The following is a 23,444-nucleotide window of genomic DNA, read 5'->3' as shown; positions in this document are numbered from 1 at the left end:
TTTTCTGCCTTGATTTTAGGCTTGGTTCACATGGTTCTAAAAACACCCTGTACCTTCTTTATTGGGTTGCATTCAACATATGGATCAGTTTGGGGAGGAGGGTGGCCCCAGCCCTCCTTGGTCTCCCCTGCAGGCTCCTGGCTCAGTCTACCTCCCCCCAGCCCCCCACCGTGGCTCCAAGTACCACCCACACCTGCTCCCCTAGCTCTTTGCCAAACTCCCAAATGCTACTGGGCAGCTCACAGAACGTCCTCAGATCTCTCCATCCCTCCGGGTCAAACTCGGAGCCCCTGACCCCTGCACACCTGCCTGCCTGTCCCCCACTGACAGCAGGGGCTCCAGGTGGCCACTAGGTACCACCCTCACCACTCCCTCACCTGGGAGGAAAGCTGGGTCCTGGCTGGGGAAAGATGCAAAGAGAAAAAAGGACGTTTTTAGGCGTGGGTGAGGGGTCAGAGAAGTCAGCAGGCGGTGGAAGCCTGAGAAGGCAGAGGATGGAGCCTAGGGGGGGGAGGGGGGAACCCCCGGCTTCTGGGCCAGAGGCCACACTCCCCAGAAAGCCAGTGAGGGTGGAGGGGGTGGGGGGGCTCTGGGCCACTGACCCTGTCCTTGGGCCTGGGGAGCGAACCGGCAGTACCCAGCCGAAATACCCAGCCTGACCCCCTTCCCTGTTCTGGCCTCACCCATCACAGCCCAGGGCCTCCGGCTGGACTCCCGGCGCTTCCCAGGGACCGGCGCTCCCAGAGCTCTCTCACAGTAGGCCCCGAGCAGGCCTCGGCCGTCTCCAAGCTCTCCGGAGGCGCCACACCAGTCCTTGGAATGAAGTCCAAACTCCTTGATCACCTGGTACAGGCCCCTCCCCGTCCCGCCACCTCCACCCCTGCGCCCCCAGCGCTCTGGGTTCCCGCCATCAGTCCCGCCCACCGCCTGGCACGCCGCATGCCCTCTCCCGGCCTCCCCACTGCAGGTGGGTGTCCCCACTCCAGGGTGCTCCCCCCAGGCCAGGGCCTGGTCCCAGGGCACAGCCGGGGACGCCGGCGGATCGTGGAGTGTGGCCGGGACACTGCGGCCGGCCGGGTGCAGGGCAGGGCGGACACTGCCCTCCGGTCTCCCCGGCCAGCGCCCTCCGCACCCGGCCTTCCACCTTCGCCGCTCGCCCCCGCGCCTCCCCCAGTCCGTCCCCAGCGGCGGGGCGTCCCTCGGCCTGGCGTCTCTCCCACCGCCCCGCCCCCAGCCGTCACCCCCTCCCCGCGCCCGCCCAGCGGACTCACCCCGGGAGCGGCGAGCACCTGCGGGTGCACCCCTCGACAGGGTCGGGCCCACCGGAGACGCGAAGGTAGGACCATGGTCATCGCCCCAGATCCCCAGCTCCGAGCCCCCAGTCCAGCCTGGGACGCCGGGGCCAGCGGGGTGGCGCGGGAGGAAGGGTCGCGGCGGGGCAGCCCCAGGGGTCCGGCCTCCTTTCCTCTCCATCCTCCTTTGGGCGGCGGGACCAAAGGTTAGGGGCCAGGGGCACGGCGCAGGGCCCGGACGCGGGGCAGCTGGACACCAGGGGTCCGGCCGGTGCGTTGGGGCGGGTCCCAGCCACGACACGAGCCGGCGCAGGCCGGTCTGCGGGCGGGGAGCGAGGGGCCGGCTGCCGCGCCGGGGGCGGAGGCCGCGCTCACCTGGCGCCGCGCCCGCCCTAACCTGAATTTCCGGGGGCGGGGCCAGACTGGGGGCGGGGCGGGGGCGGGCCCGGCCGCGAGGGCGGGGCGGGGCGGGAGCCCGCAGACGTCAGGGACCCGCGGCGGGAGGCCGCCGCTCTGCCCGGGGCTCGGCCGGGGCTCCGCGCGCGTGCGGGCCGCGCCGGGCAGGTCCTAGGCGGCGGCCCGGCCCAGCGCTCGCCGGCCGGACTGGAGGGCCGGGGCTGAGGCGCAGGTAAGACGCCCGTCCTCGCCCGCGGCGGCCGGGCCTCGGTCGTCCGCACCTGTGCGCCTGCGGCGCCGCGCGGGCAGGGGGCCTGGGCGGGGAGCGGGGTCTCTGCCGGGCCGGACAAAGGCCCGGGACGGCGGCGGCCGGCGCACCTGGCCAGGCCGAGCCCGGGGCTGCGGAGGCGGCCAGGTCTGCGCCAGGCTGGGCGGGGCCGCTGGTCGCGCGTCTACGCGGCCTGGGAGGGGGCGCGGGCCCGGCTCCGGCTCTGCCGAGGCCGCCGGGCGAGCGCTGATTCAGGGGCAGGCGCGCTCCCTCCCACTCCGGCCCCGCTGCCTCCGGCCGCCTCCCGGCCTGGTCTCTTTGCTCCCGCGGTCCCTCCCTCCGGGTTCCTCCTCTTCCTCCCAGTCTCCCGATTCCCTGCGCCGCCGCCGTCTCCGCTGTCCCCGGCCTCCGTTCGGTCTGCTCTTTTCAGCCGCCCGCCCGGCCCCGCCCGGCCGCGGCTCCCATCCCTTCTCTTTCCCAATCCCGCGGCTTCCAGAGCCGGCTTCCACCTCCTGGCGGATGGTTCTCGCGGCTGGGGAGCGAAGGGACAAGTTTGGGGTGTTGATTATTCTCCCTCCTAGCAACGATGGCTGCCCAGCCCCCGACCCGCGGCCGGCTGTCAGGGAGCCTCTATGGCTTCCAGGCATTGGCCTTTCAGGACCGGCTGGCGGTGGCAGGGCGTCCTGGCTTTCAGGCAGCGTGACCGGGCTCCAGGGGGTTGGCCCTTTGCCTGAGGCTCTGGGTGGGGTCTCCCTGTCTGCCCCTGGTTGGGAGCAGCCGCAGGTGATGGCCAAGTGCAGGCCCTGACCAGGAGGAGTCAGGGGGCTGGGGACTGGGGGCTGGGGCTGGACAGGGCTGGAAAATACAGTGGTGGGGTGGCGGCTTTCCAGGAGAGAGCCCCGTGGTCCCCGCTGAGGGGCTGTGGGAGCCCCAAGCACAGCAGTGGCATGGAAGGGCCTGCGCCTCCATCTCCAGGTCAGACCCTGAGTGGACCTGAGGAAGGGCGGGGGCCCAGGGTGAAGGGACTCTGACCAGGCAGAACTGCCTTCTTCTGGGGTGGAGTGTTCTCTCTCTTCCCACCTGCCTGTCCCAGGTGACATGAGGGTACGCATGGTCACATGGGCCCTCGCAGACGGGCGGGCCTGGGGAGCCCCCCACCTGGTGCCAGCACCTGCCGGTCCCCTGGTTACTGGCTCAGCTCTCAACGAGTCTCCTGCCTGTTCTGCACACGGAGTCGGTCAGGATGTGGGACCCTGCGGCTGGCCTCGCGGGCTCCCAGAGGTCCTGCCCTCAGACTGGGCCTCCGGGGACGCCCCTCCGGCTCCAGGGCCAGCCATGGACCCCCAGGGCTGGGGGGCTGAGTGTCTGGGCCTGGGTGCCCCTGCCACGCTCACACACCCCCTTCTGCCCACTTCTGCGTGGCTCGTATTGCCGCCTTCCAGACCACCCCCCTCTGAGGGGCCCTGTTTGTGTCCTCCTTGTCCTCGTCCTTTGAGGGAAGCCCCAGGGCACAGCTCAGCTCACCTCGTGTGCGTGCATGTGCAGTGTGTATGTGTGCAGAGCATGTGCTGGGTGCCCTTCATGTGTGGTGTGTGGACCCTGCATGTGCAGTGTGCACGTGTGCCCTGTGTGTGCATGTGCAGTGTGCATGTGTGCCCTGTGCGTGCAGAGGACAGTGGTCGGGACCCCTGAGGGTGGTGCTCAGGGTGAGGGTGGGGCCCTGTGCACAGGGTGTTGCACAGGCACGTCCACGAGTCTGGAGCCTGTGCTGGGTGGTGACACAGCTCTGCCACCATCACAAGTGCACAGTGACAGCATGTAGCCGTCACTACCCCAGGGCCTGGTCTCAGGTGACACCAGCTCTGGTCCTACTTCAGGTGGCTGGCACTGGGCCCCTCAAGCCACCTTTGGCCCCCTGCTGTCCTGACCACCTCAGCCCTCAGGCCTCCTTGGCTGATGCCCCCAGGGCCTTGGGCACCAAAGCGCTGCTTCCCTCCTGGGCACTGGAGAGGCCGTCCCCGGCTGTGGCTGCTGCTGCCACCCTGGCCTGGGGGCCTCAGCAGGATGGTCACAGCCGCTGCGGACGAACGTCCAGTCTCCTCTCCGTGGGGGAGTATAGGGTGGCCAGGGCCACCCATCTCCAGCTGCCCCCCAGCCCCTGTACCCGGGGCTGTCCTGGACTGTCCAGCTGGGGCAGCAGAGCCTCTGGTTCCGAGTGTGTGTCCGGGGCAGGCGTGGTGCCGTGGGCCTGGCCCCAAGGGGACCCTGGCTATGGGAACTGCCCCCAGTCAGGTCTCAGGGATGCAGGCGCTATGGTCACTGGCCCCACAGACTTCACCCCTCCTGCGCCCACGAGAGAGGAGAAGGGCTGTGGGGGCCTAGGGCATTGGGGGACCTGGATACCTTAGCTGGGGAGGGGCCCACGTGGGACAGACACACTCAGGGAAGGATGGGTGTCCGGGTGTGCCTGGAGCCCAGTGTTTCTAGGAGGTGCTGCGGGGGTGGGGTGGGGAAGGTGCTGGAACCTCAGGGGGCCAGCCAGGCAGGGTCGCCCACTCTGACAGCCCTTTCACCCGCAGGCCTGCCGGGCCTCCCCAGCGCCAAGATGAGCGTCACCTCCTGGTTCCTGGTGAGCAGCAGCGGCACCCGCCACCGGCTGCCACGGGAGCTCATCTTCGTGGGGCGCGATGAGTGTGAGCTCATGCTGCAGGTGAGCACAGGCACCTCCGGGGCCAAGAGGGCGGGGCTGGGGCCACCCGTTTGTGGCTGGACACCAGCTGAGGAGGCTGACGTGGCCACCTGGGCCCACAGCGGGCCCTGCGGCCTCAGGTGGGTATGTGCAGGCCCCAGTGGGTGCTCCAGGTGCTCAGGCTTCCGTCAGGTGCTCAAGGCATGGGGAGGGGCACCTTCGGAAGGTGTTGGAGAGGGACCTGCTCACGTCCTTGCTGTGCGGGAGGCGCCCCCGGGCTGGGCATCTGGCTGTTGGGCCAGCCCAGGAGCTGGTGCCTCTTCCAGGTGCCCGGGGAGGTGGCGGTTTGTCAGGCACGAGAGGCTGACTCCTGGCAGTCAGCTGGGCATGGGGCCCTGGGCAATCAGAACTTCCTCTCTGGTCAGGGTTTCAGAGTCCAAGTTTAGTCTCCATGGGGCTCATGTGTCTAACTGTTTGGGAGCGGGATGGGCAGGATTGGGGGCAGGGGGGGTGGGGGCTGATGCTGTGGGGTCCGCCGTTGCCTGGGTGTCCTTTTCTCTGCTGTCCTGGTGGACTGAATGAGCTTCCTGCAGCCCTGATGGGGCCTGTTGGGGCCCTGGGTGAGGGCGCCTGCAGGTCGGGGGGGGGCCTTGGAGCTTCCTCCTGCTGCCCTCCCCACTGCTGGCTCCAAACACGCAGGTCTGCACGTGCAGGGCGTGCAGACACACACTGGGTGTGCACACATGCACACACATGGTTGCACGTGCCTGCGCGTGTGCCCGTGTGTGTGCCCTTGTGTGTGTGGTGGGGCATCCTCTCGGCCCCTGCTTGCTCACGCCCTACCCGGAAGCGGTGCTGCCCAGGCGGCCGGGACCCGGCGCGCTCCATGGTCGGTCAGCGGCTGGGCTGTGCCGGCTGAGCTGGCAGGAGGGCGTGCCGAGCCCTGGGCTCGGGCTGCTGCCGGCCACCGCGGCCCAGGCGGGGCTCCCCCCAAGGAGGGCGGCCGGCCAGGATTTTGGAAGCACATCTTTTTTCCGTTTTACAGACAGACCTTTTTTTAAAAAAAAAAATAAACCCACGTGTTGGAGCGTAAGGCTGTTTTGTGAGCCTGTTTTCACAGCTGCCCCTCTTCCAGCGCCGCAGGCCCTCCCCGCGTGGCTGGTCCTTGTCATGCGCAGGCCCCAGGCCCAGGGGCTGCCAGCCTCGTAGCCTCGTAGCCCGGGGCCCCTTCCTGCGCTTTCCCTGGGAGCCCAGGTGCTCCTGAGGCCTGGGGTGGGGCTGGGCGGGAGCTGGCCCTGGGGACAAAGCCCTGGCCAGGAGCGGACAGGGCACCCTGGCTTTGGGTACGAATCGGGGGGTGGGCTGTGCCCAGTCCAAGGTGGGTGGCTGGGTGGTGAGGGCAGGGTGGGGCATCTTGCTGGGAGAAGGGAGGTGGGTGTGGGGAGAGCGGCGGGTCCTGGGCAGGGACCCAGGCTCAGCTGTGGGCCTGGAACCTCCTGAGCCTGCAGAGGCGGCGGGCTAGCTGGGCCTCGTGCAGACAAGGGGGCTCGGAGAGGCCTCGGGGCCAGTGGCTCATGGGACGAGGTTTGACCTTTCCCCTCAGGCAGTTTCAGAAGAGTGGCAGGCAGGGCCAGATGGGGGCCGGGAGGACAGGAGAGAGGGGGCTGCAGGGACAACACAGTGTCCAGGTGAGGAGCAGGACCAGGGGGCACTGGTGCCTAGGCAGTGGGAGCTGGGCTGGCGATGTTTCTGGAGGAAGGTGGGGGGTCTGGGGGCCTTGAGGAAGAGTGGGGTATGGCCGGGCAGGGTGTGAGCCGCCTAGGGGCCAGAAGGGTTGTGGGGGAGCCGGTAGCCTTCAGCCTGGGGAGGGAGGGCCTTCGCTCAGGCTGGAGAGGACGCCCCATGTCCCCTCCAGGGGCCTCCGTGCCAGGGGACAGAGCGTTCCCGCTGCCCATCCCTGTTCACTGAAGGCCGACCGCCTCCCACCTCGCCCTGGCTCTGAGGGACGTGCAGCCCCGCAGCCCACCCGCCCCCTGGGTGCCCTTCTCGGCCAACGTCCCTGAGAGGGCAGGGCCCGGCCCCCAGGCCTCGGGGCTCGCTTTCCTGACACAGTGGGTCCCTTCAGTCCAGTGGCATCTGTGTGCCGCGCAGGGCTGAAGCAGGCAGCTGGCCTGTACCCGGGAAGGGGTGAGCCCGGTCCTCCTGGCCACTGGGCTGGACTCTAAGGACCCTGGTGCTTGACCCCAGGGCTGCCCAGAGGAGCAGTTGCCTGGCTCGAGGTGGGGTGATCCCAAGAGGCGCTGGTTCTGGTCCGCTCCACCCCACGGCTGGGTCCAGTCAAGCTCTTGCCCTGCCCCACTGGCCGGGAATGAGGCCCCGGGGGAGGGTGCAGGGTCACAGACATGCTGGGTTGGGGAGGCCCAGGCCAAGGCCAGTGGGAGGGTCACGAGGGCCAGCTTCTGGGGGAGGTGAGCACCCAGCGACCGGCAGAGGGACGGAACAAGGAGTCCTGTGGAGGAGGAGGCGGCACTTGACGTCCAGGGTTCAGGAGCTTCCGTGGCCGGGACAGGGTCGTGGGACTCAGGGCCGCAGACCCGCTGCTTTGGGAGGCCGGCAGATGGGCTCCAGGAGCTGCCCTGGGCTCAGGTGGGCAATTCTGGGGGGCGGCTCAGGGGGCCTGTGTGTCCTGGGCGTCTGGCCGGCCTGCAGACAGCCCTCCACTCTCGGTCACCCTGCTCCCTTCCGAGGGTCTGTGGCAGGGTGACGTGTGGGCCCCGTACCTGCTTCTCTCCACAGCGCCATCGCTCTGACTCCAGAACCAGCTGCGGTGCGGAGGCCCAGCTCAGGCCCAGGGCCACGGCCTCGGCCGAACCCGCTGGGCTCTCCAGGGCGGGCCCAGCACCCCTGCCATACTGTGTGACCTCGGGTGGGGGCGGGGCGGGGCCAGAGCCCGTGTCTGCCGCCACCTCGCCACCGCCCCGGGCCCTGCACCTGGTCTCTGGGTGAGGAAGGACGCCCTACTCCGGGGGCTTCCAGCCCTTGGGAGGGTGCTGGGGCCTCCCCAGAAACTGGCCCTTGCAGGCCGGTGCCCAAGGGGCTCAGCAGGTGGAGTGGATGAGAGACACCGTCTGAGGGGGTAGCTGGCCCCCCAGGGAGGACGGGTCTGGGCGTGCACACCTGTGAGAACTAAGCCTCACGCTGTGGTGCGTGGGGACTCAGGGGGCGGGACGCGGTTGCCACCCCCAACACTGGGGCTCCAGCTGAGCGGCGTGGCCGGGGGACGGGCAGCTCCTTGCTGAGACCACCGGCCTCTCGGCCAGGTGAGGCCTGGCAGTGCCCGGGTGAGTGGAAGTCACCCCAGGACCCTGTCCCTGCCTCTGTCCCCGAGCCCTGGCAGTGGAGGCCGGGGAGGCTTAGCTGTGGCCCTCCCGCTTTTCCGAGTGTGGGAGTCGGTGGCCGTCCCTGGGGGGGGTCTGGGGAATAGGTGGCTGGGGCAGTGTTGGCAGCTCTCAGGTGGGAGGTGCCTCTGTGTGTGTGTGCACCTGTGTGTGCAAGTGGGGTGGCGGGCACGCTCGGGGTGTGTGTGAGTCCTGTGCGGGAGCACGGAGTTGGTAGGGTCTGAGACGCAGCTCCCACGAGAGTGTGCATGTGTCCATCACTTGGACAGGTTGTGTGGGCCCCCGTGGGGCTGGCTGGGCAGGCCAGGGGGTGGGGAGGCCTCTCCCTGAGCCCCGCACCCCAGCCCTTTGATCCTCCGCTGGGCTGCCCCACCCGCCCTGGGGTGTGAACATCGTTCCCAGGTGACCAGCGGGTTCCCAGCCAGGAGCAGCCTCCAGGATGGGAGGGGCCCCGGCCGGGGCATCTGGGCAAAGCCCAGGCCTGGCCAGGCTCTGTGGGACGCACACCCACTGAAGGTGTGAGCGTGTGCGTGGGAGCTTACGGTCTCTGTGTGCAGGGTGGTGTTGGTGTTCTGGTGGGGGACGGCGGGGGCTCCTGCAGGGGCACCCCCTCCTGGGAAGGCCACCTGAGAGGCGCCCGTGCCGCCCCCCCAGTCTCGCAGTGTAGACAAGCAGCATGCGGTCATCAACTACGACCGGGACCGGGACGAGCACTGGGTGAAGGACCTGGGCAGCTTGAACGGGGTGAGTGCGCCCCGCCTCTCTCCACGCCCCTCCCTCTGTGCTGGCCTCACCCTGCAGTCTCTCTGGGGCCCCACTCTCTCCAAGACCACACGTCTCAGCTGTGGCCCACTGGCCCCTCCAGGGCCTGTCCCTGGGTGAGCACACAGCCACCTCCAGGTGTGAAGGCCACGGGGCCTCCCCAGGAGGACCCCCACTGGGCAGGGCCCCCCCCGTGGGGCGGAGCCACTCTGGCGGGGGAGGGGCTGGCCCCTCAGGTGGGCAGGGGGGCACTGAGACCAGCTGCAAGCTGGGAAACGGGGCTCCTGAGATGGACAGGCTGGGCTAGGGCCCCTTTCCTGGGGGGATGTGGCCTCTTGTGAGTTGGGGTGTTGGGGACAGGGAGGCGACCAAGAGGAAGGCCCTGGCTGCCGGCTCTGGGCTGGCGTCAAACGAGAGGAGCCCGGGGTCTGGGTGGGCACGGGGCGGGGCGGGCGGGGGCTCTGCAGGGCCCAGGGCCCGTCGTCTGTGCTGCGCTGGCCTCGGCTTCAGTAAGGAAACAAGGCCACTGGCCTCCATGCACTTCTGCTGGGTCCGAGGAGGGCCCTTCCCACCCCTCTGGTGCCACCCTGAGCTGGGGCCCGGGGGAGCCTCGGTCTGGCCCTCCCTCCACAGCTGCCCTGGGGGTCTGCCCCGGAGCCCCTGCCCCCCGAAGTGGGATTCGAGGAGGCTGGCACTGGCCACCTGAATGAGGGGGCTTCAAGAGGGCCTGGGGTGCTGGCCCGGTCCCTGCCCCTCCTCCCAAACCCCAGGGGCAGACTCCTTGGAGGCCCGTGATGCCCACAGAGCCAGGGCCCCGCCCACCTGTCTGACACCAGGCCCAGGCCAGCAGGGGGGGCAGCTCCGCGGCACCTGCAGCTGTCCCTGCGCCAAGCCTGTGGTCCTGCGGCCTCCTTGGGCCCGAGGACCCCTGCTTGCCGTGAATGCGTCCAGAACCGCGCTCACCCTGGTTGCAGCCCTTTCCCAGGCCCGCCGTGCCCACCTCTCGGGTCACTGCTGCCACCCTCGGTGTCTGCGTGGCAAACCCTGCCTGGACACCTGCCTGGGAGCCACCCTCCCTCTGGGCCCGAGACCCTCTGTCCTGTGAGGAGCCCTGCAGGTCCCTCGGGCCTTTCACCAGACCCTGGCACGGTTGCCAGGCTGGGGGCTCCCTGGCCTGTCCTGGAGACACTCAGACCTGCCGGGTCCTGCACTCACCTGGGTGCAGGGTGGTGCTCGGTGGCTCCTGCTGGAGGGAAGAGGGTGTTCGGGGACTGGCTTTCTGACACCATGCGCGCCAGTGTTGGGGCGTAGCAGATGGCGGGCACAGCCTGACCAACTCCCCTTGGCCATGGGGGCTGCGTAGGGGGCTGCGTAGGGCCAGCAGGAGCCCCTGTGGACAAGAGAAAGGGTCTCGTTCACAACAGGGTCCAAGGACTTTCTGCTCAAGGGGCTCCCTCAGTTCCCGGGCACTGGGTGAGGCCAGTCCTTCAGCCGCACCTGTCCCTTCCCGGCCCGGGGTGGGGTGCACGTGTGTCGAGGGACAGGGCCCGCCACCGTCGCTGAGCCCGGCCCGCCTCCTCTGCAGACCTTCGTGAACGAGGTGCGCATCCCGGACCAGAAGTACGTGACGCTGAAGCTCAACGACGTCGTCCGCTTCGGCTACGATATCCTTTCCTCTGCCCCCTCCTCCGCCTCCGCCCTCTGCCCCCCGAGGCCACCGTCCCCCCAGCGGGAGCGGCCGGGGCCTCGGTGGCCACAGGGGGTTGGAGGGCAGCGAGGACGAACCCCAACTGCCCTCTGTGCTGCCCAGTCCCCAAGTCCAGGCCCTGCCGGGCACCCGCGGCCGGCCCGCTGGCCCGAGCCACACGGCTCAGTGAGGGAACAGGCGAGCCGTCCCCAGAGCCTGGAGTCCCGTGTGGCCCGGGGGCTGCTAGGCGTGGCGTTCTGTGCCCAGAACACGAGTGAGCGGGGCGGCGCCTCTACCCTGGGCAGCTGGGGCTGCATGCCCGACGGGAGCGCGTGCTGTCCTCAGCTGCTGGCAGGTGGTCCAGGAGGTGACACGGCCTCTGGGGCCCTGCCTGGCCTGCCTGCCACGCCCTGGGCCGAGTGCTGGGTGGAGGGGCGCCCGGAGCCCTGGGCATCTTCGCGCTGTGACCTGGAGGGCCTCTGCCCAGCGGGGACACATGCCAGGCGCATGGGTGCTTGCAGGCGTGTGCGCTCGGGGGACAGCACCGTCCCTGTGCACATCCTCCTGGGACGCTCTTTGCCTGGGAGGGACCCTTGTGTCCCCTGCGCCTGAGGCTGCTGGCCACCCCCTACTCTGCCCTCCTTGACTGGCCGCCACATCCCAACATGTATGTGCTGGAGCGTGTGCAGCACCGCCTGCCCGAGGAGGCGCTCAGGGTCAGTGCCGGCCGTCCCCCGAGGGGCCCCGCCCGGTGTCCCTCTGCCCCGCAGCCCTCCCCGCCCTGGCAGCCTCGGCCTGGCTGTGCAGCCGCAGCCGGCCCGGCCTGCTCAGCAGGCTCTCCCAGTCTGGCACGTCGGGGGCCGCTGTCCCCCCCAGGCTGGTGCGGCCACCGCGATGGGTGTGGCCCGTGGGCGTGGTCAGCCCGCCAGGCTGCGCCCTGCGGCTTCTGTACCCCGAGGACCTGATCGGGCCACCGTGGGTGGGCGGCCAGGAACAGGCGGGGGGGGGTGTTCGAGGCTGGCAGTCGGGTTTGAGAGTCCCAGGTGGGGGCAGCGGCAAGTGGGCCGTCACGAAGCACACACTTGGGGGCCTGTCCGGAGCTCTGGCCAGGAGCCCTGCGTCGGGGGCGGGGGAGACCGGCCTCAGCTCCTTTCCCGAATGAGCCTCCGGGCCCACGAGGGGCACGGTCACTGTGAGGCTGGCTCTGACCGCTGCGGAGCTCAGCCAGGCGGGGCCCTGGCTAGCACAGACACGTACCCACAGCTGCATGCACACTTGTGTGCACATGTAGACACACTTGTGCACATGCATGGGCACACATGAACACACACACCTGCGATCTGCTCAGACAGCCCACCCCTCCCCACACACAGCCTCCGAGCCCCTGACCCCGTACCCTGGGCCCGTCCTGCCCCCTCCGATGGGGCCCGGGGGCGGCCCCTCCCTTCTGCTGTTGCTGCCTGCCCCCCTTCCTCCGCACCAGCGGGCCCAGCTCCCTCCTGGGAGCTCTGTGGTCCTGAGGGCCCCTCCCCGGGCGGGGTGTCCTCCCTTGGCGGCCGGCGGCCCCTCACTCCCGCCTGCCACCCGCAGCACGAGAAGTACACCAGCCAGCTGCAGGTGAGCATCCGGGGCACAGCCCCCAGGAGGGGGGAGGCGCTGCCGGAGCCCGCACCCTACTGCGAGTCCTCGAACCCCAGGCCGGAGCGGGACCGGAGGCCCGGAGCAGGTACAGTGGCACTTCCATGGGGCTGGGGGTTCACACACACCTCCCCATAGGCCCCCCGATTCACCTCCCTTGGGAGTAGGCCTTTTGCCCCCACACAACCCCTCGTACCCCCTCAGCCTCATGGGCTCACATCCCCTGGCAGCAGCCACAGAACAGCCTGCTCATACGCCAGCTCAGGTGCCCGTGAACACGCCCAGCCCCGCACACCTGCAGCCAGCAGACACACCCTGCATTCCTGCATCCGTGTGCATGTACCCGCCTGTGCACACCCCACCTTTGCATCCAGTGTGGCCCAGTCAGACAGGTGGTTCTCAGCCTCCAGGGTCACCTGCGAGTGGCCTGAACCCTGGCAGAGCCCTGGTGAGAGGGGGCTATGGCTGGGGCTCACCGTCAGGCAGGCTCCGGAGGCAGAGGCCCTGGGCCAGGCCTGCAGGGATTGCCTCCCGCAGGGTGAGCGCTAGGATAGTGTTTCCCCCGGCAGCCGCCCGACAGGGAGGCCCCGGTGGGGACCAGGGAGGGAAGTCTCAGTCATCAGTGTGGACACGGCTCGGATACGTGGGTGGGTGGCCGGGTCCTGGGTGCTGACGCCAGGTCGCCCCCAGACCCCAGCCTCCCGCAGCTCTGGGTCTCCCCTGCTGCCCGGGTTGGGGCCATGGTGACCCGGAGTCCCGTGCTCCTCCACAGAGACGGCGGCCTACCGCACACCCCTGTACGGGCAGCCCTCCTGGTGGGGAGAGGACGACGGCGGCGGCCCGCCCGAGGACCGGCACCAGGAGGGGACATACCCAGGTCGGCCCCGAGGCCCACCCGTCCAGGGGTGGGCTGCCCTGGAGCTGCCTGCGCTGGGCAGACGGGGCAGATGGTCCCAGCGGAGGGGGTGGGGGAGGGGGCTGCTCCTCACCCCAACCTGAGGACCTGTCCCCCCACCTCCCAGAGCGGCCCAAGGAGCTGGCACCGCAGGACGGGGACCTCGCGGGGACGCCGGCCAGCTTCCGGGCCCCCACGGAGCCTCAGGGCTTCTCCTTCCGCCGGGAGCCCAGCTACTTCGAGATCCCCACGAAGGAGGCCCTGCAGCCAGCGCGGCCCCCCGAGGCGCCGGTCCCCGAGGCGCCCACCGAGGAGGTGGAGCCGGGTGGGGCGGCGCCCGTGGTGCAGAGCCACGCTTCCTTCACCATCGAGTTTGACGATGGCAGCCCCGGCAAGGTGAAGATCAAGGACCACGTCACCAAGTTCTCCCTGCGCCAGCGGCAGCCCCCCGGCAAGGCCGCGCCCGTGGAGGTGGTCTCCGCGGAGACCAAGGTGGCTGACTGGCTGGTGCAGAACGACCCCAGCCTGCTGCGCCGGGCAGGCCCCGGGGACGACCGCCACAGCACCAAGAGCGACCTGCCCGTCCACACCCGCACCCTGAAAGGCGAGTGCCCGGCAGGCCCTCCCCGGGGAACCCCAGTTGGTGTGACCGACTGCGGCCTTTCGGTTCACTGCCGGAGACCGGCCTGGCCCTGAGAGGCCGCTGCTGGTGCTGGTCTCAGTCCTGCGTGCTGGGCTCCGTGTGCACTGCGGCCGTTGTGATGGCTGTGGCTGTGTGTGTTGGCCCCCCTTGGCCTGATGAGTTTGGGTCCCCACCCCCAGGCCACAAACACGAGGATGGCACTCAGAGCGACTCGGAGAACCCGGTGGCCAAGGCGGCGGCAGCGGCGGCAGCGGCAGGGACCACGTCCTCTGGGGTCCCTGCGGAGAATGGGGAGCAGGTGCGGCTGCAGAGGCAGATCAAGCGGGACCCCCAGGACCTGCTTCACAACCAGCAGGCCTTTGTCATCGAGTTCTTTGACGAGGACACGCCCCGCAAGAGGCGCTCCCAGTCCTTCACCCACGCCCCCCCTGGGGACCCCAAGGCCGACCGGCGCAGAGGCCCCGGGCCCGCCGACAGGGACCGCACAGGCGCCCCGCCCCGGGGCGCAGGCAGCAGCTCCGGGCCCCAGCGGGCCAGCTCGCTCAAGCGGGAGAAGACGGAGGAGCGGCCGGCTGGCCCCTCGCCCCCCACACGGGCCGCCACCCGCCCCTTCGGCAGCGTGGGGCGCCGGTCCCGCCTGGCCCAGGACTTCGTGGCCCAGTGCCTGCGGGAGGGCTCCCCAGCCGGGAGGCCTGGCCTTGAGAAGGTGCCCCCCACACTGCCCGCCCCCCTGACGCCCCGTGGGGCCAGTCCCGTGGCCCCCTCGCCCCCACCGGCACCGCCCGCGGACCCCCAGCTGACCAAGGCCCGCAAGCAGGAGGAGGACGACAGCCTGAGTGACGCGGGGACCTACACCATCGAGACCGAGGCGCAGGACCCGGAGGTGGAGGAGGCCCGCAGGATGATCGACGAGGTGCCGTGCCCCTGAGCTCCCCGGAGCCCGGTGGGGCGTGTCTGGGGGGGCGGTGGCTCTGACCGGCGGCCACCCTCTCTCCTGGCAGGTGTTTGGCGTATTCGAGTCCCCCGAACTCTCCAGGGCCTCCTCGGCCGTGTTTCGCCCAGTCATCAGAGGGGACCCAGATGAGTCGCCTGCCTCCCAGCCCCTGGGTGTGGCGGCCCAGGCGGAGCTCCAGGTACACCGCCCCCCCAAAGCGCCCAACAGCGCCCCCCAGCCCATCACGGGGCCCCCTCCACTCTCACCCAGAGGCCCTGCTTCTGCCTGGAGCTGGACCCCCACCCAGCACGAGGCCGGGCCGACGCAGGCAGCTGGCTGTGTGTGGAGGGCTCGGCAGGACCCAAGGCCCTGAGACACACCGGGCGCTGGGCGTTTCGCTCCCCGCAGGCAAGGCTGGGCCGAGCTGCTGCTGCTGCTCACCCCTGAGCCACAGAACCGGGCTCGGGTATAGATGGACCCCTTGCTGGGGTCCCACAGGCCCTGGTGAGGCACCGGGGCCTCCTGGCTGCTGGTGCAGGGAGCAGGCAGAAGGCCTGGCTCCCGTGTGTGGGGGCTTCCTGCGACACCCCCCTCTGCCTCCTCCCTCTCCTGCCTCCTCCCTGCAGGGCCTTCCAGTGCCGGGCTCTCCCGGCGGCCAGAAGTGGGCGTCCCGCTGGGCAAGTCTGGCCGACAGCTACTCAGACCCGGGCCTGGCAGGTAAGTGGCCCCAGGGCTGTGGCAAGTAGCAGGGGTCGGCCAGGTTGGCCTCAGGTTGCAGACCACCGGCAGGGCGGTGGGCTCACACCCGGTCAGGCAGCCACGCCTGCAGCAGGGTCAGCCTCCTGTGCCTGCTGGCTGGTGGCCACTTGGACAGACTGCCCTTGTCTTCACAGAGGACGGCCCGGGGCACAGAGCAGGAGACCTGGAGTGCGCCCTGCCTGCGCGCCAGCGGCGGCTGCTCCCACAGCTGCCCAGCGATCGGGCAGACGGCCCCGCTGGCCCTGAGGCCGCCCGGAGGAGCGGGCCCGGGCCCCCAGAGCCGGATGGTGAGCTGGCCAGCCACCTCTTGAACCAGGAGGACTTGGAGCCTGACAGCCTCAGCGATGCCAGCGGGTCCGACGGGGGACGGGGCCCGGAGCCCCGCAGGGGCCCCCCGGAGGGGCTGGCATGGCTGAGGGGCCTGCGCTCACCGAGGGACGCTGGGGAGCTGGCCCCCAAGTCCGTCCTCACCGGGGACCAGGACAGGGCGGCCGCCTTTCCCCGGAGAACGTCTGTGGCTCCACAGGAGGTGGAGGGCCCAGGGCCCGCAGCCCAGCCCAGCCCTCTGTTGAGGGACAACGTCCCCACCAGCACGGGCTGCAGGAGGGCCGCCCAACTGCAGACACGGCCGTCCCCAGAGCCCGAGGGCCCCACCCAGGCCAAGGAGGCTGACGCCTTCATCCGGCAGGAGAGCTTCACCAAGGAGCCCGCCAGTGGCCCCCCGGCACCCGGCCAGCTCCCGAGCATCTCCAGCCACCCGCTGCTGCGGGACCTGGCCGCGGCCCGGGCCTCACGCGCAGCCCTGCCCCCCCAGGACACCCAGCTGATTCTGAAGGAGACCGAGACGGCCCTGGCGGCCCTGGAGGCCCGCCTGCTGTCTCCATCTGCCGCCGAGGCCCGGGGGCCGCCCGAGGACTCCCTGTCTGGGGACTCGGATGTGGACAGCGCCAGCACCGTCAGCCTGCTCAGTGGCAAGAACGGGGCCAGCCCCAGGAGCTCCCAGCTGGCCGGGCTGCAGGAGAAGACGCCGTCCCCGCCGGCAGTGCAGGACCTGGGGGGCGTGGCCCTGGGCGGCCCGCGGGAGCGGCTCTCGGAAAAGCAGCGCCACACAGTGGGCCCGACGGACGCCGGCCGAGGAGAGCCCACACGGCACCTGGCTGTGCGCCGCGGCCAGGGCTCCCTGGACTGGCCCGACCAGGAACGAGGCTCCGGTCTTGCCCACCCGCCTGGCTCAGACACGGTCGCCTCCGACCACGAGAACCACTCGGCCACTGGGACGGGGCGGCTGGGGTCTCGCCGGAAACCCACCGCGCCCCCGCCATCCCCGGCTGCCCGGGAAGAGCAGAGCCGGGTGTCAGCCAGTGCCCAGAAGGTGCAGCAGGCCCTGACCCGCTCCAACAGTCTGTCCACCCCTCGGCCCACGCGGGCCTCCCGGCTGAGGCGGGCCCGGCTTGGGGATGCTTCGGACACGGAGGCCATGGACAGTGAGCGGGGACCCCCAGCTAACCCCGAGCCAGTGGGGCGTCCGGCGTCTGAGCAGGCCAAGAAGCTGTCGCGCCTGGACATCCTGGCCATGCCCCGGAAGCGGGCAGGTTCCTTCACAGGGCCCAGCGACTCTGAGGCGGCACCCGCCCGCCCCGGCTCCTGTGGCCGCAGCGTCGAGTGGTCCTGCGCTGGCCGCAAGCCCACCAGGGCTGAGGCTCAGGCTGCTGCACGGAAGACCCCCACCCCGGCCACGGCCCCCCGCCAGCCCTTCAGCAGGGCCCGCCCAGGCAGCGCCCGGTACTCCTCACCCAGTGAGTGGGGGAGCGGGCGGGCAGTGGGTCTGCAGCTTCAGGGGTCGCAGGCTGGCCGGGGACGGGCCGGTCGCCACAGGTGTGCACAGGCCGCAGCCTCCCACGGTCCCCAGGCTGTCCTAGTGTGAGAGCTTCTGTTCCCCGGGCCCCGCCCCCCCCCCCCCCCCCCCCCCCCCCCCGTTCCCTGAAGTCTGGACTGGAGGCCGGGACCCTGATGGTGTGTGAGGCGTGCGTGCAGGCCGAGCCGTCCCTGGGGCGCAGGGACCTGGGGGCCCTGCCCGCCCCCTGCGGGTGTGCACCTCCATCCTGTGAGCCTGCAGCCTGTGGCCGGAGGCCAGCTCTGTCCGTCCCCCCACCCCACAAGTGTCACCTGCAGCCTAGCCTGCAGCCAGGTGGATTGGCTGCGGTGGCCCCTGCAGCTGGCCTCCTGCCCGGAGCGGCCAGGCACTCGTGTCCACTCGCTGGCTCACCCTGCTGTGCGCGGACCCGCGCCCACTGCTCTCCCACCCCACTCTGCTCCCGGCCCGGCAGCCTTGTTCTGAAGCCAGTGCTGGGCTGAAGGGTTTGTGGGAAGAGGGGCAGGTTGGTGGCTGGGGACACAGCTGCCCATTGGGAATGCTGCCCCCATCCCCCCCTTATTGCAGCCACTGGGGGGCGCTCAGGGCTGGGCTGGGAGTCGGGCGTGGAGACCAGGCAGGTGCCGGGAGGGTGGGCTCACGCCCTGTCCACAGGCCAGGCCCCACTCAGCCTCCCACGAAGGGAGGCTGCCCCATGCGAGGTTCGGGCCCCACTTTTCTGCTGCCAAGACACTGGTCCCCACCCGATGGACACACCCTCGGCCTGTGCAGACACCAGGCCTCCCAACCCTGCACAGGCCTCGGGGGTGGCCTGGCGGATGCTGGAGGTTCACTGCTGCTGGCGCTTGAGCCAAGAGCTCCTGGGCGCTGGGGCGCCCGCTCCTGTGGGGCGCCCTGCAGCCCGGGGCCCTGTCAGGAGCAGCCCAGGGGCCGCCACAGGGAGCCGAGTGCGGCTCTGCTGTTCTCGCTCTGGAACCGAGTTCCCCCCACCCCCAGGCACACGCCGCCGGCAGCAGGGTTCCGACTGCACGTCCACCTCCGAGGAGGAGTGTGGCCCTCATCACGGCTCCCCCAGGCACACGCGCTCCCGCACCTCGGCAGCCACGCAGACCCCGAGGGCCAGCAGCTGCAGCCGCGCCCGGCCCCGAGGCCCTGGCCTCCGGGACACCGATGACGAGGAGGAGGGGCCAGACCCCTACGGTCTCGTCGTGCAGACGGCGGAGATCGCGGAGATCGCCAGGTGGGCTGCGGCCAGGTGGGCGGTCTGCCAGGTGGGCCCTGCTGGGCGCCCGACGGGGAGGGCAGGGCCGGGCCCCGGGGCACTTCCCAAATGGGCTCCGTGGACGCTGTTCGGGCAGATGGGGGGGAGGGGCGCTGACGTTCCTGGGAGGGCAGGGGACTTCTGGCACTTGGAAGGCCTCCAGGAAGGTTGCTATTTAAAAAAAAAACATTTAAAAAAGATTTTACTTAATTGCTTCTTAGAGAAGGGAAGGGAGGGAGAAAGAGGAGAAGAGAAACATCAGTGTGTGGCTGCCTCTCACGTTCCCCTGCTGGGGACCTGGCCAGCATCCCAGGCATGTGCCCTGACTGGGAATCGAACCGGCGACCCTTTGGGTCACATGCCAGCACTCAGTCCATGGTCATTAAAGGTGTGCTCCCTGGTGTGGTCACTGAGTGGAAGGGTCCACCTCCAGGCCAGGCGCTGGGGGGGTGGTGAGTGCTGGTGTTGAAGACGCTGACCTTGACCTGAAGGAGGCAACCAGAGGCAGGCGGCTCCCAGGAGAAGGGCCCCTGTGGGGTTTGGAGCCGTGGGCGTCACTGGGACCAGGACGGCCACCAAGGCCGAAGGCAGTGAGAGCGCTCAGGATGGCCGAGGGGCGTGGGAGTGGACTGTGGGGGGGCTGGGCGGCCTGCAACAGGAGACGGCAGCACTCGGCCTGGGAGGCGGCCTGTACCGGTGCGAGTGTGGGGGTCCCCAGCTTCCCGCTCCCACCGCAGCCCCCGGGTGCGGGCCAGAGGCAGCAAAGGGACTGGCATGAGACACGGGCCAGTTTGTCACCAAGTGTCGGACCTGTGTTTCTTCAATGTGGGGTGGGTGGGCCCAGCGAGGGGCCCCTGTCCATGTCCAGGGACCAAGGGCACCCTGTGGGGGCAGAGCTGGGGCAGCCATGCTGGGCAGGGACTACAGGTGCCTCCAGGAGTGGATGGGCCTGAGGGCCGGCTAGGACAGCTGAGGACAGAGTGCTGGTGCCCGGTGGGCCTGGAGGCCCCATCCCGGGGGGCACCAGCAGGGTCATGGCAGTGAGGAGGGACTTCTGTCCCACGCCTGAGCTGAGAGCCCCAGGGTGTGGAACATGCTGGTCGTGGCCCGAGGGGCTCTGAGGGCTGGCTGGAGGCTGGAGGCTGGAGGCCGCAGGTAGCAGGGCACAGGGAGCTGTGCCTGGCCCGGCCTCTGCCCTCTTCCCAGTGGCCTGGGGGCTGGTCAGGAAACTCGAGTCGTCCATGGGGAGGGGTAAGGGCCAGGCCAGCACTGGGGGCTGAGCCCACCTCGGCTGCCTTCCGCCATAGGGAGGGAGCTGGCCTTTCTGGGTTGTGCTGCCGTTCCCTCTGCCCAATTCTGGCCCGGCCTCAGTTGCCCTGCTGGCAGAGGAGGGGCTTCCAGTGGCTGCCTCCTGGGAGGGCTTGTCTCCCCTGGGGGGCCGTGTGTCGGCCCCTGCCCCTGTCTGGGAGGCGCCCACAGCTCCGGCCTCCCCACCTGCCGCTGCAGACTGAGCCAGACGCTGGTGAAGGACGTGGCCATCCTGGCCCGGGAGATCCAGGACGTGGCCGGGGACGGGGATGCGAGGGTCTCCCCGGGGCCTGCCCGCAGCCCCTCCCTCAGCAACGTGCCAGCCTCCACCATCTCCGCCCGAGAGGAGGTGAGCCGGGCCCTCCGCCGAGGCCGCCAGCTGCTCCGGGAGCGTGGGCTCTGGGACCTGCCTCTGCCGGGGGTTGGGGCGTCCAGGGACCCCGAGCAGACGAGCTGGGGTCCACTCTGTCCATCTGCTGTCCTCGAGGGGAGGTGCCGCGGTCCCCACCTTTGTCAGCCCCCCGCTGGGCTGACCACCCGCCCCCGCAACACACAGCTGGTGCAGCGCATCCCCGAGGCAAGCCTCAACTTCCAGAAGGTGCCGCCTGGTGCCCTGAGCTCTCGGGACTTGGACCAGAATATGAATGACCGCCGGGAGGACCCCCTGGCCAATAAGACGAGGCCTCGGAACCGCGAGGAGGCAGGCACCCCTCCTCAGACCGGGCTGCATGCACAGGGTCCTCCGGGCCCGGGCGGTGTGGGGGCAGACGTGCCGAGGGCGCAGGCTTGGCGGGGACACCTGGGCCCGTGCTGATGCCCGGCCCTCGCAGGTGATCTTCGATAACCTGATGCTGAACCCTGTGTCCCGGCTGTCCCAGGCCATCCGGGAGGACACGGAGCACCTTGCCGAGAAGATGAAGTGAGTGCCTCCCATCCTCCCACCCCCAAAGTGCCGCCAGCTCTGGGAGCCCTGGCCAGAAGGGGGGGGCTGGGGTTCCCAGCAGGACTCCACTCAGACAGGAACGTCTGCCAGTGAGCCAGGACCGGGTGGGGCTGGTGTCCTCCAAGGCCCACAGTCTGAGGACACCTGTGCACACGTATGCCCAGGGGAGCCAGAGCCCCGCCCGCCCCCACTCCCTCCCCCTCAGCCCTGCCCTGGGCCAGGCGTAACCGGAGTGGGCCAGCCTCGGTCCTGCCCGAGCCTCCGGCCCCCCTGGGGCCTAGCAGGGGTGGTCAGGAGTGGGGGGTCTTGGCTCCACACCACTGTCTTCTGCCTGCCCCCCTGTACCCCCCGCTGGGCAGGATCCTCTTCCAGAACTCAGGGCATGCGTGGGAGGACTTGGAAGCCAGAATCAACGCCGAGAACGAGGTGCCCATCTTGAAGACTTCCAACAAGGTGAGGCTGGATGGGGACAGGCAGGCGCCACCTGGACCCAGAGTCCCCCAGCCCACTTGGCTGCAGGGAGGGGGTGGGAGAGCTGGCCCCTCGGTGGCCGGGCTCCCTCGGTGCCATCAGACTCCTTCCCTGGGCTTCCAGGAGATCAGCTCCATCCTGAAGGAACTGAGGCGTGTGCAGAAGCAGCTGGAAGGTGGGTGGGGCCCACGCCCAGGGGCCCCACTGGTGCTTCGGCCTGGGGCTGGGGGCTGGGGGCTGGGGGCCCCGTGGGAGAGCCTGGGGGTGTGGGGTGGGGCCGCGTCCTCCCTACACCTCACCCTCCACCCCATCCCTCAGTCATCAACGCCATCGTGGACCCCAGCGGGAACCTGGACCTGCTGACTGCAAACAGGGGCTCTGCTGGCTCTGCCCAGCCTGGGAAGGGCCGGCCGACTGTCCAGAGTTTGTCCTCACCGCCCTCAGCCCTGTCCCTGAGGAGCTTCCCGCAGAGGGCCACCTGCGGGTCCCCCAGCCTCCCGGACCCCTCCTTCTTGCCCGACTTCCTCCCGGACTCTGAGAGGTTCCTGATCTAGGGGGCAGGGTGGGGCGGCCCCTGTGTGTGGGCGCCTGGTGGGTGCTTCCCACTGTCCCCTCCCGCTGCCTCCACCCCTCCCGGCGGCAGCCGGTTCATCACGAAGACCCCCACACGTGCCATAACCCCACGGCGGGTGCTGCACCCAGGCCCCCCCTCGGCTCCCAGCCAGCACCCACAGGATTGTCCAGCCCCTGCCCCGGCAGCCCCCCGGCCCCGCTTCTGCTGTGGCCACTGCCAAGGGCTGCACCAGGGGCCTGTCCCCACACCCTCTGCATCGCTGTCACTTTCATCTTTAGCTTTCAAGGAGAGAGTCGTTTGTTCCGTTTCAGCAGCCTCCCTGCTTCTCGGGCCGGGCACGTACTTGCCTGTCCTGTCCTGTCCTGTCCTGTGTGCTGGCCGGCCAGGCAGAGGCAGGGGCTGCCCGTGGGGTCACTGAGTGCCAAACAGGGAGCTGGGCGGGCTCGACATCTGGGGCTCAACGTGTGGGACTCGAGGGTGTGGGCAGGGTGGGGACCAGCAGCTCGGGCCTTTGGTGCCAATACGCCTGCAGACCCGCGGAGCATGCGGGCTGCTGTGGGGAGGGGCTGGGTGTGCCCCGCGCCTGCTCACTGCCGGCCCAGGCACATCCGCATGGTGTGCGAGGCCCGTCCCAAGACGGTGCTGGGCCCCCGCACTTGGCTTCTGGTAGTTCTGGGCCGGACCAGAGTGGCTGCAGCCGCCCTCCTCTGGACTCTGGGCAGATGGGGCATCTTCAGGCGCCCCTTCCCGTGGGTGGGGGTAGGGACAGGCCCTGGAAGCAGTGTGTCATTTCTCAGGATTCTGTCAGCGGGAATGTGCCAGGCGGCCCCTCCTGGGGGCCCGTGTTTCTGGAGCCTCTAAGCCAAAGAGCCGTGGGTGGGGCGGGGCGTCCCCTCGGCCCAGTGCTGTGGCCGCCGTGCACCCGCCTGGTGTCCGTGTGTTGACTGCAGGAGGGACTGACGGCGGGGGTCACACACACGGGGGCTGGGGGGCTGGCTCTGTGTTTACATTGGCGTCCAGGCGCAGCCCCTGCCCACAGATGTCTACCTGTGTGAGTGGCAGTCACTTGGAGGCGGTGCTAGTCCTGGCCCCGCCCCACATGCCCCGCCCCACATGCCCCGCCCCACATGCCCCGCCCCACCGCCCCACCGCCCCGCACGGTCTCAGCTCTGTCCGCAGAGCCTCCTCCCTCCACACACCCCCACCCCTGGGGCCGCTGCACCATTCTCTCCATCAGCCTGTGCCCCTGCAGCCCCGGGCCTCGGGTCAGTAACTTACTTGTCTGGCTCCACGGAGGCTCCTCTGTGCTTGTCCTCAGGTGGCCTGTCGGTGTCTTTGAGAAAATGGTTATTTTATATGATTTGTCATGGAACTTGTTCTAATAAATCATTCTATCACGTGGCAACATTCTGGTGGTGGCACCTTGGCCTTGTTTCTCAGGGGCGACGTGGCTGGTGGGGGGGTTGTAATCCAAGGGGCCCCCTTTCCTGGCCTGGAAATTTGGTTTTGACCCAGACTGGGGGATGCTGCAGTGCACAGATGTCACCACCAGGTGGCGGCCTAGGTGAGAAAGCGAAGTGGCCTTCCCAGATGTTTGCTTCCGGAAAAGTTTATTACAGCCGTCAGGCTGCACCCTCCAAGGGCGCCCCTGAG

The 23,444-nt window shown here is 69.8% G+C and overlaps 1 protein-coding gene across 4 annotated transcripts; it reads left to right on the top strand.

Annotated features, from left to right (window-relative positions):
- Nucleotides 1-910: 910 nt before the first annotated feature.
- CEP170B (centrosomal protein 170B) lies at nt 911-22,903 on the top strand. 4 transcript variants are annotated; one of them, XR_008391788.1, is made up of 19 exons: nt 911-967; nt 4,536-4,666; nt 8,698-8,787; nt 10,391-10,471; nt 11,152-11,208; nt 12,083-12,218; nt 12,903-13,007; nt 13,153-13,629; nt 13,848-14,581; nt 14,670-14,801; nt 15,229-15,319; nt 15,496-17,157; nt 18,231-18,474; nt 20,002-20,152; nt 20,360-20,503; nt 20,634-20,722; nt 21,119-21,199; nt 21,341-21,392; nt 21,536-21,572. XR_008391788.1 is itself a non-coding variant. In XM_053666023.1 (19 exons), the coding sequence occupies exons 1-19, from the start codon at nt 940-942 to the stop codon at nt 21,769-21,771; spliced, it is 4,734 nt and encodes a 1,577-aa protein (XP_053521998.1). In that variant the 5' UTR covers nt 914-939; the 3' UTR covers nt 21,772-22,903. The 4 variants fall into 4 exon arrangements, 3 of the variants coding, with proteins under 3 accessions (XP_053521998.1, XP_053522000.1, XP_053521999.1); XM_053666023.1 differs by having other exon boundaries at nt 914-967; nt 21,106-21,199; nt 21,536-22,903; XM_053666025.1 differs by lacking the exon at nt 911-967 and adding an exon at nt 1,253-1,336 and having other exon boundaries at nt 21,106-21,199; nt 21,536-22,903.
- Nucleotides 22,904-23,444: the final 541 nt, after the last annotated feature.

Source organism: Artibeus jamaicensis, unplaced genomic scaffold (genome assembly GCF_021234435.1).
Source record: "Artibeus jamaicensis isolate MK-2021 breed Jamaican fruit bat unplaced genomic scaffold, CSHL_Jam_final contig_444, whole genome shotgun sequence".
NCBI lineage: Eukaryota > Metazoa > Chordata > Mammalia > Chiroptera > Phyllostomidae > Artibeus > Artibeus jamaicensis.
Note: the sequence above shows the minus strand (reverse complement) of the source record. Positions and strands in the feature narration are given on the sequence as shown.